General features: G+C 68.2%; 1 protein-coding gene across 2 annotated transcripts; it reads right to left on the bottom strand.

The window, feature by feature from the left end:
• Positions 1-1250: 1250 nt before the first annotated feature.
• LOC148590046 (ADP-ribosylhydrolase ARH1-like) lies at positions 1251-15803 on the bottom strand. Of its 2 annotated transcripts, XM_088539538.1 has the most exons (7): positions 15680-15803; positions 13491-13714; positions 10184-10282; positions 8544-8644; positions 7408-7492; positions 5368-5548; positions 1251-1623 (listed from the first exon to the last, which is right to left on the bottom strand). In XM_088539538.1, exons 1-7 carry the CDS (start codon positions 15709-15711, stop codon positions 1251-1253), a joined length of 1095 nt encoding a protein of 364 aa, XP_088395664.1. In that variant the 5' UTR covers positions 15712-15803. The 2 variants fall into 2 exon arrangements, with proteins under 2 accessions (XP_088395664.1, XP_088395665.1); XM_088539539.1 differs by lacking the exon at positions 10184-10282.
• Between the last annotated feature and the right edge of the window lie 371 nt (positions 15804-16174).

Genomic DNA, 16174 nt, shown 5'->3' with positions numbered 1-16174 from the left:
AGCCCTTGGGGACACGGAGCCTTGGGACACGGGGACACCGGGCGCTGCCACCGGCGGCAGCTCCTTTATTGTCGCCAACGGCCTCCAGCTCGCCCCGCCCCCCGGCAGCGTCATCACCCACGTCATCGGCACCGCCCCCCTCGCTCCCATTGGCTGAGCCGCGGCGCCGCGTCACGACGGGAGGGGCGGGGCAGCGCGAGCCCCGCCCCCAGGAGCCCGCGGTGCCCCCAGGCGCGCGGGGGGGGGTGGGGCGGGGGAAGGCTCCAAGCTCCTCCCCCCGCCCCCGTGTCCCCGCCCCCAAAGGGCCCAGGTGTCCGGGGCGGGCCAAGAGGAGGGACCCCGGCGTCCCATGGGTACTGGGGTCCCCATTCCCCAGGTGTCCCTGTCCCCATGTCCCCGGTGTCCCCCCATGTCCCCTGGTGTCCCCATGTCCCCCCGGTGTCACTGCGGTCCCCACGCCAGCTCGTGCAGCCTCCTGGCCACATGTAGCAGCCGTTCCCGGTACTCCAGCTCGCGGTGCAGCCCCGTGTCCCCCCCATATCCCCCCCATGTCCCCAGGTGTCCCCATGTCCCTGGTGTCCCCATGTCCCCCCATGTCCCCTCGGTGTCACCGCGGTCCCCACGCCAGCTTGTGCAGCCTCCCTGCCACATGTAGCAGCCGTTCTTGGTACTCCAGTTGGCGGTGCAGCCCCGTCCCCCCGTGTCCCCCCATGTCCCCAGGTGTCCCCATGTCCCTGGTGTCCCCACGTCCCCCCGTGTCCCCCATGTCCCCCGGTGTCACCGCGGTCCCCACGCCAGCTCGTGCAGCCTCCTGGCCACATGTAGCAGCCGTTCCCGGTACTCCAGCTCGCGGTGCAGCCCCGTGTCCCCCCATGTCCCCATGTCCCCCATGTCCCCTCAGTGTCACCGCGGTCCCCACGCCAGCTCGTGCAGCCTCCCTGCCACCCTCAGCAGCCGTTCCCGGTACTCCAGCTCGCCGTGCAGCCCCGTGTCCCCCCATGTCCCCCCATGTCCCCCCATGTCCCTGTGTGTCCCCATGTCCCCCCCATGTCCCTCCATGTCCCCATGTCCCCCGGTGTCACCGCGGTCCCCACGCCAGCTCGTGCAGCCTCCTCGCCACGTGCAGCAGCCGTTCCCGGTACTCCAGCTCGCGGTGCAGCCCCGTGTCCCCCCATGTCCCCAGGTGTCCCCATGTCCCTGTGTGTCCCCATGTCCCCCCATGTCCCTCCATGTCCCCATGTCCCCCGGTGTCACCGCGGTCCCCACGCCAGCTCGTGCAGCCTCCCCGCCACATGTAGCAGCCGTTCCCGGTACTCCAGCTCGCGGTGCAGCCCCGCGGGGACGCCGGCCAGGCCGTGCCGCAGCCCCCAGAGCCCGGCCGCGATGGCGCCCGTGGAGTCGCTGTCCCCGCCGTGCAGGGCGGCCGCGGCGCAGAGCGGCGCCCACGCGGGCCCGGCCTCCAGCAGCGCCTCCAGCGCCACCATGGGCGCGTCGTGCCCGCTGCGCCCGGCCCAGCCGCCCAGCGCCCAGCGCCGGTACCGGGCGTCGCGCGCGGCCGCGTCCGCCCCCGTGGGGAGCAGGGCCGGGCCCGGCCCCGACAGCAGCGACCGCGAGGAGAGGTAGCTGCGGGGGGACAGGGGGACACGGTGGGGACATTGGGGGACACAGTGGGGACATTGGGGGACACGGCGGGGACATTGGGGGACACAGTGGGGACATTGGGGGACACGGCGGGGACAAGGTGGGGACACATGGGGGACATGGGGGACACAGGAACATGTTGGGGACATGGGGGGGGCACATTGGGGACAAGGCAGGGACAAGGTGGGGACAAGGGACATGGGGACATGGCAAGGACAGGGTGGGGACACGTTGGGGACAAGGCAGGGACATGGGGACATGGCAGGGGCATGTTGGGGACATGGCGGGACACATTGGGGACACGGTGGGGACACAGGGACAAGGTGGGGACATGTTGGGGACATTGGGGACACATTGGGGACACAGCAGGGACAAGGTGGGGATGGGGGACACATGGGGGATATAGGGGGCACAGGGACATGTTGGGGATGTGGGGGACACATTGGGGACACGGCAGGGACAAGGTGGGGACAGGGGACATGGGGGGAACAAGGCAGGGACACAGGGACATGGCAGGGACATGTTGGGGACATGGGGGACACATTGGGGACACAGCGGGGACATCGGGGGACACGGCAGGGACAACGTGGGGACAAGTGACACGGGGACACAGGGACAAGGTGGGGACACAGCAGGGACATGTTGGGCACATGGGGGGACACGGTGGGGACAAGGTGGGGACAGGGGGACACAGGGACATTGGGGGACACAGCAGGGACACAGGGACAAGGTGGGGACGGGGGGACATGGCAGGGACGTGTTGGGGACAAGGCGGGGACGGGGACATGGGGGGACATGGGGACAGGGTGACACGGCAGGGACATGTTGGGGACATGGGACACATTGGGGACACGGGGACATGGGAGGACACATGAGAGACACATTGGGGACATGGCGGGCACACAGGTGGGGGACACGGGACATAGCGGGGACATGTTGGGATGGGGGACATGGCAGGGACATGGGGACACATGAGGGACACATTGGGGACATGGGGACAGGGAGACACGACGGGGACATGGGGCACATAGGGGGACATGGCAGGGACACATTGGGGACATGGTGGGGACATGACAGGGACACAGGGACATGGGGGGGGACACATGAGCGACATGGGAACACAAGGGGACACAGCAGGGAAACGTTTGGTACATGGGGCACACAAGGGACACATTGGGGACACAATGGGACATGGCAGGGACATAAGGGGATACGTTGGGGACATGGGGACGGGGACATGGGGGACATAGCGGGGACACGGGGATGGGGGCCACAGGGACATGGCAGGGACACATTGGGGACATGGGGGACATGAGGAACACATTGGGGACATGGCAGGGATGGGGGACACAAGGGGACATGGCAGGAACACAGGGACATGGGGGGACACATTGGGGACATGGGAGACAGGGGAACATGGGGGGACACATTGGGGACATGGGGGGACACATTGGGGACACGGGGCGACACATTTGGGACATGACAGGGACACAAGAATGGGACACATTGGAGACAGGGCATAGATACGTAGAGGACACAGTGGGACATTGGGGACAAGGGACACGGGGACATACAACACATGGGCGATGAGGGACACAGGGACATGGCGGGGACACATTGGGGATGGGGACACATCAGGAACAAGGAGGGACACAGTGGAGACACATCAGGGACATTCTGGGGACAGGGCCCGAGTGGCACCCACGTCCCCACAGTCCCAGGTATCCCCAAAGTGTCCCCCAGTCCCTTCCAATGGCTACAAGTGTCCCCAAAGTGTCCCCAGTCCCTGCCAGTGCCCTGTACCAGCTCCAGGTGTCCCCGCAGTGTCCCCAGACCCTGTCCCTGTCCCCCCACCATGTCCCCAATGTCCCCGTACCATGTCCAGGTGGCCCCAGAGTGCCCTAAACCCTGTCCCTGTCCCTCCACTGTGTCCCCAATGTCCCTGTACCGTGTCCGGGCGCCCCAAAGTGTCCCCAGACCCGGTCTCCCCCAGTGTCCCCGTACCGTGTCCACATGTCCCCAGTGTCCCCATCCATGTCCAGGCATCCCCGAAGTGTCCCCAACCCTGTCCCCAGTGTCCCCGTACTGTGTCCAGGTGTTCCCGTCCCCCCAGTGTCCCCGTACCGTGTCCAGGCATCCCCAGAGTGTCCCCAAGCCCTGTCCCCTGTGTCCCTGTACCGTGTCCAGGTGTTCCTGAACTGTCCCCAAACCCTGTCCCTGTCCCCAGTGTCCCCAATGTCCCCATACCGTGTCCAGGTGTCCCCATCCCCCCAGTGTCCCCAGCGTCCCCAAACCCTGTCCCCAGTGTCCCCATACCATGTCCAGGTGTCCTCGTCCCCCCAGTGTCCCCAATGTCCCTGTACCGTGTCCAGGCGTCCCCGGAGTGTCCCCAGACCCCTGCCCTGTCCCCCCAGTGTCCCCGTACCATGTCCCCGTGTCCTCAGTGTCCCCGTACCGTGTCCAGGCGTCCCCGAAGTGTCCCCAGACCCTGTCCCTGTGCCCAGTGTCCCCGTACCATGTCCCCGTGTCCCCAGCGTCCCCAGTGTCCACATGCCCTTGTCCCCCCAGTGTCCCCAGTGTCCCCAAACCCTGTCTCCCGTGTCCCCAAACCCTGTCCCCATTGTCCCTGTACCATGTCCAGGCGTCCCCGTCCCCCCAATGTCCCCATTGTCCCCGTACCATCCCCCCGTCCCCCCGGTGTCCCCATTGTCCCCGTACCGTGTCCAGGTGTCCCCGTCCCCCCATTGTCCCCGTACCGTGTCCCCGTCCCCCCGGTGTCCCCATTGTCCCCGTACCATGTCCAGGCGTCCCCGTCCCCACAATGTCCCCATTGTCCCCGTACCGTCCCCCCGGTGTCCCCATTGTCCCCGTACCGTGTCCAGGCGTCCCCGTCCCCCCAATGTCCCCAGTGTTCCCGTACCGTGTCCCCATTGTCCCCGTACCATGTCCGGGTGTCCCTGTCCCCCCGGTGTTCCCGTTGTCCCCATATCATGTCCAGGCGTCCCCGTCCCCCCAATGTCCCCAGTGCTCCCGTACCGTGTCCCCGTCCCCCCGATGTCCCCATTGTCCCCGTACAGTGTCCAGGTGTCCTCGTCCCCCCGGTGTCCCCAATGTCCCCGTACCATGTCCAGCCGTCCCCGTGTCCCCAGTGTCCCCAGTGTCCCCGTATCGTGTCCAGGTGTCCCCGCAGTGTCCCCAGACCCTGTCCCTGTGTCCCCAGTGTCCCCAATGTCCCCATACCGTGTCCCCGTCCCCCTCAGTGTCCCTAGTGTCCCCAAACCCTGTCCCCAGTGTCCCCGTACCGTGTCCCCGTTGTCCCTGTACCGTGTCCAGGCGTCCCCGTCCCCCCGGTGTCCCCGTTGTCCCCGTACCGTGTCCAGGTGTCCCCGTCCCCCCGGTGTCCCCGTTGTCCCCGTATCGTGTCCAGGTGTCCCCGCAGTGTCCCCAGACCCTGTCCCTGTGTCCCCAGTGTCCCCAATGTCCCCATACCGTGTCCCCGTCCCCCTCAGTGTCCCCAGTGTCCCCGTACCATGTCCCCATTGTCCCCGTACCGTGTCCAGGCGTCCCTGTCCCCCCGGTGTCCCCGTTGTCCCCGTACCGTGTCCAGGTGTCCCCGCAGTGTCCCCAGACCCTGTCCCTGTGTCCCCAGTGTCCCCGTCCCCCCGGTGTCCCCGTTGTCCCCGTACCGTGTCCCTGTCCCCCCCGGTGTCCCCGTTGTCCCCGTACCGTGTCCAGGCGTCCCCGAAGAAGCCCCAGTGCTCCCTGTTGGCCTCGGCCTCGGGCAGCGTCTCCACGTGGGCCCAGGCGATCGGGAGCACCCGGAGCAGCTCCCGGCCCCAGCGCTCGGGGGGCTCCCCCCGCACGGCCAGGGCTGCGAACAGGGCCACGGCCAGCGCGCCCAGGTACCCTGGGGACACCCGTGTCACTTGTGTCACCTCCCTGTCACCCACGAGTCACCATGTCCCCCCTGTGTCCCCATGTCCCCTCCATGTCCTCCCCCAGCGCCATGAACAGGGCCACGGCCAGCGCGCCCAGGTACCCTGGGGACACCCGTGTCACCTCCCTGTGTCCCCATGAGCCCCTCATGTCACCCCCATGTCCCCATGTCCCCTCCATGTCCTCCCCCAGCGCCATGAACAGGGCCACGACCAGCGCGCCCAGGTACCCTGGGGACACCCGTGTCACCTGTGTCACCTACGGGTCACCTACGGGTCACCCTGTGTCCCCATGAGCCCCTCATGTCACCCCTGTGTCCCCATGTCCCTCCCGTGTCCCCATGCCCCCTCCGTGTCCTCCCCCAGCGCCATGAACAGGGCCACAACCAGTGCGCCCAGGTACCCTGGGGACACCCGTGTCACCCGTGTCACCTCCCTGTCACCTACGGGTCACCCTGTGTCCCCATGAGCCCCCCATGTCACCCCCGTGTCCCCATGTCCTCCCCCAGCGCCATGAACAGGGCCATGACCAGCGCGCCCAGGTACCCTGGGGACACCCGTGTCACCTGTGTCACCTCCCTGTGTCCCCATGAGCCCCCCCGTGTCACCCCTGTGTCCCCATGTCCCCTCCATGTCCTCCCCCAGCGCGGCAAACAGGGCCACGGCCAGCGCGCCCAGGTACCCTGGGGACACCCGTGTCACCCGTGTCACCTCCCTGTCACCCACGGGTCACCCTGTGTCCCCATGTCCCCCCCGTGTCCCCATGTCCCCTCCATGTCCTCCCCCAGCGCCATGAACAGGGCCACGGCCAGCGCGCCCAGGTACCCTGGGGACACCCGTGTCACCCGTGTCACCTCCCTGTCACCTACGGGTCACCCTGTGTCCCCATGAGCCCCCCATGTCACCCCCATGTCCCCATGTCCTCCCCCAGCGCCATGAACAGGGCCACGACCAGCGCACCCAGGTACCCTGGGGACACCCGTGTCACCTGTGTCACCTACGGGTCACCTACGGGTCACCCTGTGTCCCCATGAGCCCCTCATGTCACCCCTGTGTCCCCATGTCCCTCCCATGTCCCCATGTCCCCTCCATGTCCTCCCCCAGCGCCATGAGCAAGGTCCCTGCCAGCGCGCCCAGGTACCCTGGGGACACCCGTGTCACCTGTGTCACCTCCCTGTGTCCCCATGAGCCCCTCATGTCACCCCCATGTCCCCATGTCCCCTCCATGTCCTCCCCCAGCACCATGAGCAAGGTCCCTGCCAGCGCGCCCAGGTACCCTGGGGACACCCGTGTCACCTCCTTGTCACCTACGGGTCACCCTGTGTCCCCATGAGCCCCCTGCGTCACCCCCGTGTCCCCATGTCCCCTCCATGTCCTCCCCCAGCACTGCGAACAGGGCCACGGCCAGCGCGCCCAGGTACCCTGGGGACACCCGTGTCACCTCCCTGTCACCTGTGGGTCACCCTGTGTCCCCATGAGCCCCTCATGTCACCCCCGTGTCCCCATGTCCCCCCCGTGTCCTCCCCCAGCGCCATGAGCAAGGTCCCTGCCAGTGCGCCTGGATGTTCTGGGGACACCCGTGTCACCCCATGTCCCCTTTGTGTCCCCATGAGTCCCCTGTGTCACCCCCACATCACCCCCGTGTCACATATGTGTTCCCCACATCACATGTCCCCTTGGGTGCCACTGCGTCACCACGTCCCCGTCCCCGTAGCCGCACACCCCGCCCCACGTCCCCTCGGGTGGCACCATGTCCCTGTACCCTCCCAAGTGTCCCCTCGGGTGGCACCACGTCACCCCGTGCCCCCCTGGGGACACCCGTGTCACCTACCCGTGGGGTGGTGGTGGGTCATGCGCCCGCTGTCCACGCTCACCTGCACCAGCGTGGGCAGGTCCCGCTCGTGGGGGTACCTGCGGTGACACCCGTGTCACCGGGAGGGGGTGACACATCCCGGCCACGTGTCACCAAGGTCCCCATCGCCCTCCGTGTCCCTGTCCCCATCCCCGTGTCCCCTCCATCCCCCCGTGTCACCTCCACGTCCCCCTCGCTGTGTCCCCATGTCCCCAGCACCATGAACAAGGACACGGCCGGTGCACCCAGGTACCCTGGGGACACCCATGTCACTCAGTGTCCTCTCTGTCCCCTGGTGTCCCCCATGTCCCCCACGTCCTTGGTGTCCCTGGTGTCCCCATGGCCCCCATACCCCTGGTGTCCCCAGTGTCCCCCTGCCCGCTGGTGTCCCTATGACCCCGGTGTCCCCATGTTCCCCATCTCTGGTGTCACCCCATGTCCCCAGTGTCCCTCATGGCCCCCCCTGTCCCTAGTGTCCCCGTCCCCTGTGTCCCGCTGTGTCCCCCCCAAGTCCCCAGTGCCCTCCCTGAGTCCCCCTGTCCCTGGTGTCCCTGTCCCCAATGTCCTCCCGTCCCCCCACATCCCCCCATGTCCCCTGGTCCCCCCCTGTCCCCGGTGCCCCCCCATCATGTCCCCCTGTCCCCGGTGTCCCTCGTTGTGTCCCCATGTTCCCTGGTCCCCCCCTGCCCCCCCTGTCCCCCACCATGTCCCCCTGTCCCCGGTGCTCCCCAGTGTCCCCCGCCATGTCCCCATGTCCCCCGGTGTCCCCGGTGCTCCTCGGTGTCCCCGCGTCCCCCCATGTCCCCTGGTGTCCCCCTGTCCGCGGTGTCCCCCAAGTCCCCGGTGCCCCCTGGTCTCCCCATGTCCCCCCATGTCCCCTGGTGTCCCCCTGTCCGCGGTGTCCCCCAAGTCCCCGGTGCCCCCTGGTCTCCCCATGTCCCCCCATGTCCCCTGGTGTCCCCCAAGTCCCCGGTGCCCCCTGGTCTCCCCATGTCCCCATGTCCCCCTGTCCCCAGTGTCCCCCGCCGTGTCCCCATGTCCCCTGGTCCCCCCCGTCCCCGGTGCTCCCCGGTGTCCCCCTGTCCCCTCGGTGTCCCCCGGTGTCCCCACCGCAGGCCGATGGCCAGGCTGCGCATGGCGGCTCCGCAGCCGGTTCCCGTGGGGTTGAAGGGGATGTTGTAGCCGCCCGGCTGGCCCGGCCGCAGCTGCGACGTCCCTGGGGACGGGGACAGGGACGGGGACGGCACCGCCGCGTCACCCCCGCGCCTGGGTCCCGTCATGGCCCCCCGTGTCCCCCCCGTGCCCTCCTGTGTCCCTGTGTCCCCCCGTGTCCCCATGACCCCGTGTCCCACCATGTTCCCCCCATGTCCCCCCATACTCACGATGCTGCTGGGCCCCAGCTTGCACCCCTCCATGTCCCCCTGTGTCCCCCCGTGTCCCCCCAGGTCCCCGTGTCCCCATGTCCCCGTATCCAGGATGCTGCTGGGCCCTGGCTTGCGCCCCTCCATGTCCCCATGTCCCGCTGTGTCCCCCCGTGTCCCCCCGTATTTCCTCATGTCCCCCCATGTCCCCGTGTCCCGCCGTGTTCTCCCGTGTCCCCAGGTCCCCCTGTCCCCCCATGTCCTCCCCATGTTCCTCCATGTCTCCATGTCCCGCCCTGTCCCCCCGTACCCAGGATGCTGCTGGGCCCTGGCTTGTGCCCCTTCATGTCCCCATGCCCCACTGTGTCCCCCGTGTCCCCCCATGTCCCCATGTCCCTCCATGTCCCCATGTCCCCCTGTGTCCCCCCATGTCCCCATGTCCCCCCATACCCAGGATGCTGCTGGGCCCCAGCTCGCGTTCCTCCATGTCCCCCCGTGTCCCCCATGTCCCCATGTCCCCCCATGTCCCCATGTCCCCCAGTGTCCCCCCATGTCCCCGTACCCAGGATGCTGCTGCGTCCTGGCTTGCGCCCCTCCATGTCCCCATGTACCCCAGTGTCCCCCATGTCCCCCCCATGTCCCCGTGTCCCCATGTCCCCGTACCCAGGATGCTGCTGCGTCCTGGCTTGCGCCCCTCCATGTCCCCATGTACCCCAGTGTCCCCCATGTCCCCCCCATGTCCCCCAGTGTCCCCCCATGTCCCCGTACCCAGGATGCTGCTGCGTCCTGGCTTGCGCCCCTCCATGTCCCCATGTCCCCCCCTGTCCCCCCTGTCCCCTCCATGTCCCCGTGTCCCACCGTGTCCCCCATGTCCCCCCATGTCCCCTCCATGTCCCCACGTCCCCTTGTACCCAGGATGCTGCTGGGTCCCGGCTTGCGCCCCTCCATGTCCCCATGTCCCTCCATGTCTCCATGTCCCCATGTCCCCCCGTCCCATATCCCCGTGTCCCCCTCCATGTCCCCATGTCCCCTCCATGTCCCCATGTCCCTCCATGTCCCCCCATGTCCCCCCCATGTCCCCATGTCCCCCCATGTCCCCGTACCCAGGATGCTGCTGGGCCCCGGCTTGCGTCCCTCCATGTCCCCATGTCCCCCCCTGTCCCCCCTGTCCCCTCCATGTCCCCATGTCCCCCATGTCCCCCCATGTCCCTCCATGTCCCCATGTCCCCCCCTGTCCCCTCCATGTCCCCATGTCCCCCATGTCCCCCCATGTCCCTCCATGTCCCCATGTCCCCTTGTACCCAGGATGCTGCTGGGTCCCGGCTTGCGTCCCTCCATGTCCCCATGTCCCCCCATGTCCCCCCATGTCCCTCCATGTCCCCATGTCCCCGTACCCAGGATGCTGCTGGGTCCCGGCTTGCGTCCCTCCATGTCCCCCATGGCCTCCACGTAGCGCCGCGCCAGCTCCTGCAGCAGCTCCTCCCCCGACAGCCCTGGGGGGGACACCCCAAAATTGAGGGGTCCCCCCATAACCCCAGCCCCAAAGGGGACCCCCCGGCTCCCCACTGCACCCAAGGGCACCGGGGGGACCCCAGAGCCCCCCCAGGGACACAAAGGAGACCCCAATGGAACCCCCCAACACCCCCAGGACCCCAATGGAACCCCCCAAAGTCCCCTGGGATCCCAAAGGGCCCCCCACGACCCCAAGGGGACCCCAAAGGACCCCCCCAGAACCCCAAGGGGACTGTCCAAAGTCCCCTGGGACCCCAAAGGGACCCCCAGACCCCCAGGATCCCAAGGGGACCCCACTGGAACCCCCCAAACACCCCCAGGAACCCAAGGGGACCTCAATGGAATGCCCAACCTCCCCCCAGGACCCCAATGGAACCCCCCAACCCCACCCAGGACCCCAAGAGGACTCCCCAAAATCCCCTGGGACCCCAAAGGGAGGCCCCCAGATCCCCAGGACCACAAGGGGACCCCAATGGAACCCCCCAGTCCCTCAGGATCCCAAGGAGACCCCAAAGTGACACACAACCCCCCGCAAGACTCCAAAGCCCCCCAAAAAGACCCTAAAGGGACCCCCCAGGACCCCAAGGGGACCCCAGTGGAACCCCCCAACCCCCCGCAAGACCCCAATGGAACCCCCCATCCCCTCAGGACCCCAAGGGGACCCCAAAGGAACCCCCCAGCCCCTCAGGGGACCCCAAAGGGCCACCCCAGGACCCCAATGGAACACCTCAATGGAACCCCCCAATGGAACCCCCCTGGTCCCCAATGGAACCCCCGAAACCCCCCCAAGACCCCAAGGAGATCCCAATGGAACCCCCCCCCCCGCAGGATCCCAATGCAATCCCCATCCCATCAGGACCCCAAGGGGACCCCAAAGGGATCCCCCAAAGGGACCCCCAGCCCCCCAGGACCCCAAGGGGACCCCAAAGGGCCCTCCTAATCCCCCCAAGGGGACCCCAAAGTGACCCACAAACTCCCCGGGACTCCAAAGCCCCCCAAAAGGACCCCAATGGAACGCCCCCCCCTGCCCTGCAGAACCCCAATGGAAACCCCCAGCCCCTCAAGGGGCCCCAAAGGGCCCCCCCAGGACCCCAATGGAACCCCCCATCCCCTCAGGACCCCAATGGAACCCCTAACCCCCCCCAGGACCCCAATGGAACCCCCCATCCCCTCAGGACCCCAAAAGGCCCTCCTAACCCTCTCAAGGGGACGCCAATGGAACAACCCCCCCCCCCGCAGGACCCCAATGGAACCCCCCCCCCAAACACCCCCAGGACCCCAAGGGGACCCCAAAGGGCCCTCCTAACCCCCCCAAGGGGACCCAAAGGGCCCCCCCAGGACCCCAAGAGGACCCCAATGGAACCCCCTAACCCCCCCTGCCCCCCACAGGATCCCAATGGAATCTCCAGCTCCTCAGGACCCCAAGGGGACCCCAATGGAACCCGCATCCCCCCCCCCCGAGGACCCCAATGGAACCCCCCAGTCCCCCAAGGGGACCCCAAGGGAACCCCCAGGACCCCAAGGGGACCCCAAAGGGCCCTCCTAACCCCCCAAAGGACCCCCCAGGACCCCAAGGGGACCCCAATGGAACCCCCTAGCCCCCCACAGGACCCCAATGGAACCCCCCAGCCCCTCGGGGGACCCCAAAGGGCCCTCCTAACTCCCCCAAGGGGACCCCCCCCCCAGCCCCTCAGGACCCCAAGGGGACCCCAAAGGGCCCTCCTAACCCTACCAAGGGGACCCCAAAGGGCCACCCCAGGACCCTAAGGGGACCCCAATGGAACGCCCCAGCCCCTCGGGGGACCCCAAAGGGCCCTCCTATCCCCCCCAAGGGGACCCCAAGGGACCCCCCCAGGCCCTCAAGGGGACCCCAATGAAACTCCCTAGCCCCCCCCCCCCAGTAGCCCAATGGAACCCCCCAGCCCCTCGGGGGACCCCAAAGGGCCACCCCAGGACCCCAATGGAACACCCCAATGGAACACCCCAGCCCCCCAAGGGGACCCCAAAGGCCCCTCCTAACCCCCCCACAGGACCCCAAGTGCCCCCCGTCCCTGTCCCCTCACTGGTGGTCAGCCCCTTGGGGGACCCCAAAGGGTCACCCCAGCCCCCCAAGGGGACCCCCAGGGCCCTCCTAACCCCCCCAGTGGGACCCCAAGGAGACCCCAAAGTGACCCACAAACTCCCCCAGGACTCCAAAGCCCCCCAAAAGGACCCCAAGGGGACCCCAAAGGGCCACCCCAGGACCCCAAGGGGACCCCAATGGAACCCCCTAACTCCCCCGCAGGAGCCCAATGGAACGCCCCAGCCCCCCCAGGGGACCTCCAGGGCCCCCCCAGCCCCCCAAAGGGACCACCCAGGACCCCAAGGGGACCCCAATGGAACCCCCCAACCCCCCTCCCCAGGAGCCCAATGGAACCCCCGAAACCCCCCCAAGACCCCAAGGAGATCCCAATGGAACCCCCCCCCCCACACACACACACAGGATCCCAGTGGAATCCCCATCCCCTCAGGACCCCAAGGGGACCCCAAAGGAACCCCCCAAAGGGACCCCCAGCACCCCAGCCCCCCAAGGGGACCCCAAAGGGCCCTCCTAACCCCACCAAGGGAACCCCAAGGGCTCCCCCAGTCCCCCAAGGGGACCCCAAAGGGACCCCAAAGGGCCCTCCTAACCCCCCAAGGGACCCCCCAAGGACCCCAAGGGGACCCCAATGGAACCCCCGAGCCCCTCGGGGGACCCCAAGGGGACCCCAAAGGGACCCCCAGCCCCCCAGGACCCCAAAGGGCCCTCCTAACCCCCCCAAGGGGACCCCAAAGAACCCCCCAGGACCCCAAGGGGACCCCAAAGGGACCCCCAGCCCCTCAGGACCCCAAGGGGACCCCAAAGGGCCCTCCTAACCCCACCAAGGGGACCCCAAGGAACCCCCCAGGACCCCAAGAGGACCCCAAAGGGCTCTCCTAACCCCACCAAGGGGACCCCAAGGGGACCCCAATGGAATCCCCCAGCCCCTCGGGGGACCCCAAAGGGCCCTAACCCCCCCCCAAAGGGACCCCAAGGCCCCCCAGGACCCCAAGGGGCCCTCCTAACCCCCCCAAGGGGACCCCAATGGAACCCCCCAGCCCCCCAAGGGAACCCCAAAGGTTCCCAAGGGAACCCCCCCCAGCCCCCCAAGGGTCCCCCCGTCCCCTCACCGGTGGCCAGCCCCTCGGCCGTGGCCAGGTGCAGGACGGTGTCGTCGCTGACCGGCCACTGGGGCGGGCGCAGGAGCAGGGCCGGGAGCCCCCCCAGCTCCCGCAGCTCCCGCTGGATCTGCTCCCCGCTGGGGCAGTATTCCCAGAGCCCCCCCCGGTAGCCCAGGGCGTCCCCCACGCCGCTCAGGAGCATGGCGGCCTCGTAGGAGGCCGCCGCGGGGACCCTGGGGACAGGGACACGAGTGTCACCCATGGGGACACCCACTGGGACACGGTGTCACCCATGGGGACACCCACTGGGACACACAGGGACCCCCGTGTCCCCAACGCCGCTCAGGAGCATGGCGGCCTCGTAGGAGGCCACCGCGGGGACCCTGGGACAGGGACACCAGTGTCACCCATGGGGACACCCATTGGGACCTCTGTGACACCCCTGGGGACAGGGACACGAGTGTCACCCATGGGGACACCCACAGGGACCCCCGTGTCCCCCACGCCGCTCAGGAGCATGGCGGCCTCATAGGTGGCCACCGCGGGGGACCCTGGGGACAGGGACACCAGTGTCACCCATGGGGACACCCATTGGGACCCCTGTGACACCCATGGGGACACACAGGGACCCCCCGTGTCCCCCACGCCGCTCAGGAGCATGGCGGCCTCGTAGGAGGCCACCGCGGGGACCCTGGGGACAGGGACACCAGTGTCACCCATGGGGACACCCATTGGGACCCCCTGTGACACCCATGGGGACACACAGGGACCCCCGTGTCCCCCACGCCGCTCAGCAGCATGGCGGCCTCGTAGGAGGCCACCGCGGGGACCCTGGGACAGGGACACGAGTGTCACCCATGGGGACACCCACAGGGACCCCCCATGGGGAACCATGGGGACAGGGACACCAGTGTCACCCATAGGGACACCCATTGGGACCCCTGTGACACCCACGGGGACACACAGGGACCCCCGTGTCCCCCCACGCCGCTCAGCAGCATGGCGGCCTCGTAGGTGGCCACCGTGGGGACCCTGGGGACAGGGACACGAGTGTCACCCATGGGGACACCCACAAGGACCCCTGTGACACCCATGGGGACACACAGGGACCCCTGTGACACCCCTGGGGACAGGGACACGAGTGTCACCCATGGGGACACCCATTGGGACACGGTGTCACCCACAGGGACACCCACAGGGACCCCTGTGACACCCCTGGGGACAGGGACACGAGTGTCACCCATGGGGACAACCATTGGGACACAGTGTCACCCACAGGGACACCCACAGGGACCCCTGTGACACCCATGGGGACAGGGACACGAGTGTCACCCATGGGGACAGGGACCCCCGTGTCCCCCACGCCGCTCAGCACCATGGCCGCCTCGTAGGAGGCTACCGCGGGGACCCTGGGGACACAGGGTCACCCATGGGGACACCCACAGGGTCCCCTGTGACACCCCTGGGGACAGGGACACGAGTGTCACACACAAGGACACCCATGGGGACACACAGGACCCCCGTGTCCCCCACGCCACTGAGGAGCATGGTGGCCTCGTAGGCAGCCACTGGGGCAGCCCTGGGGACAGGGACACGGTGTCACCCATGGGGACACCCACGGGGACCCCTGGGGACAGGGCCACCCGTGCCACCCAGGCTGCTCAGCAGCAGGGTGGCCTCATAGGCGGCCACTGCAGGGCCCCTGGGGACAGGGACACAGTGTCACCCACAGGGACACCCCTGGGGACAGAGTGTCACCCATGGGGACGCCCACAGGGACCCCCCGTGTCCCCCACACTGCTGAGCAGCAGGGCCACCTCATAGGAGGCCACTGTGGGGACCCTGGGGACAGGGACATGAGTGTCACCCATGAGGACACCCACAGGGACCCCTGTGACACCCCTGGGGACAGGGCCACCCGTGTCACCCCTGGGGACACCCACGGGGACCCCCGCGCCGCAGGGCTGCCTCGTAGGCGGCCACCAGGGGCGCCCTGGGGACAGTCCCCGTGGGTGTCCCCACGGGTGTCCCCGTGTCACTGTGGGCCCTCCACTACAGCAGCAATGGTGGCCGGGGGAGGAAGACATCCCTTGTGTCACCATGGGGCCACCCATGTCACCCGCGGGGCCACCCGTCACTGCAGGGCCACCCGTGTCACCCGCAGGGCCACCCGTGTCACCCGCAGGGCCACCACTCACCTCTCCTCCATGGCGGTGGCAGCTGGGGACATCCGTCACGCTGGCGCTGCCACTTGGTCCGTGTCCCCCCCTCTCCCGGGCACGGGGCCAGCGCTGGCCACTCGCCCTTAAAGGGGACACGGGGTTGGGGACATCCCTGGTGTCACCCGCTGTGACGGCGGGACCCCGCAGGGGCCACCAAAAGGGGTTTGGGGGGGGGGACCTTCTGGTGGCACCAACGTGGGATCAGGGTGACACCAAAAGGGGCTCCCAAAGGACCCTGGAGGTGCCACAAGGGGCTTGGGGACCCTCAGGTGCCACCAAAAGGCCCTTGGGGACACCCAGAAGGCACCAAAATGGCATCAGGGACCCTCAAGTGCCACCAAAAGGGGCTTGAGGGGACCTTGGATGGGTCAAAAGGCGCTTGGGGACCTTCAGGTGGCACCAAAATGGGATCAGGGACACCCAGGTGCCACCAAAACCGGTCCCAGAAGGACCTGGAGGTGCCACAAGGGA

Source organism: Tinamus guttatus, unplaced genomic scaffold (genome assembly GCF_059628265.1).
Source record: "Tinamus guttatus ecotype Peru unplaced genomic scaffold, ASM5962826v1 Tinamus_guttatus_pri_ptg001810l, whole genome shotgun sequence".
Classification (NCBI taxonomy): domain Eukaryota; kingdom Metazoa; phylum Chordata; class Aves; order Tinamiformes; family Tinamidae; genus Tinamus; species Tinamus guttatus.
This window is presented reverse-complemented; position numbering and strand designations above follow the sequence as displayed.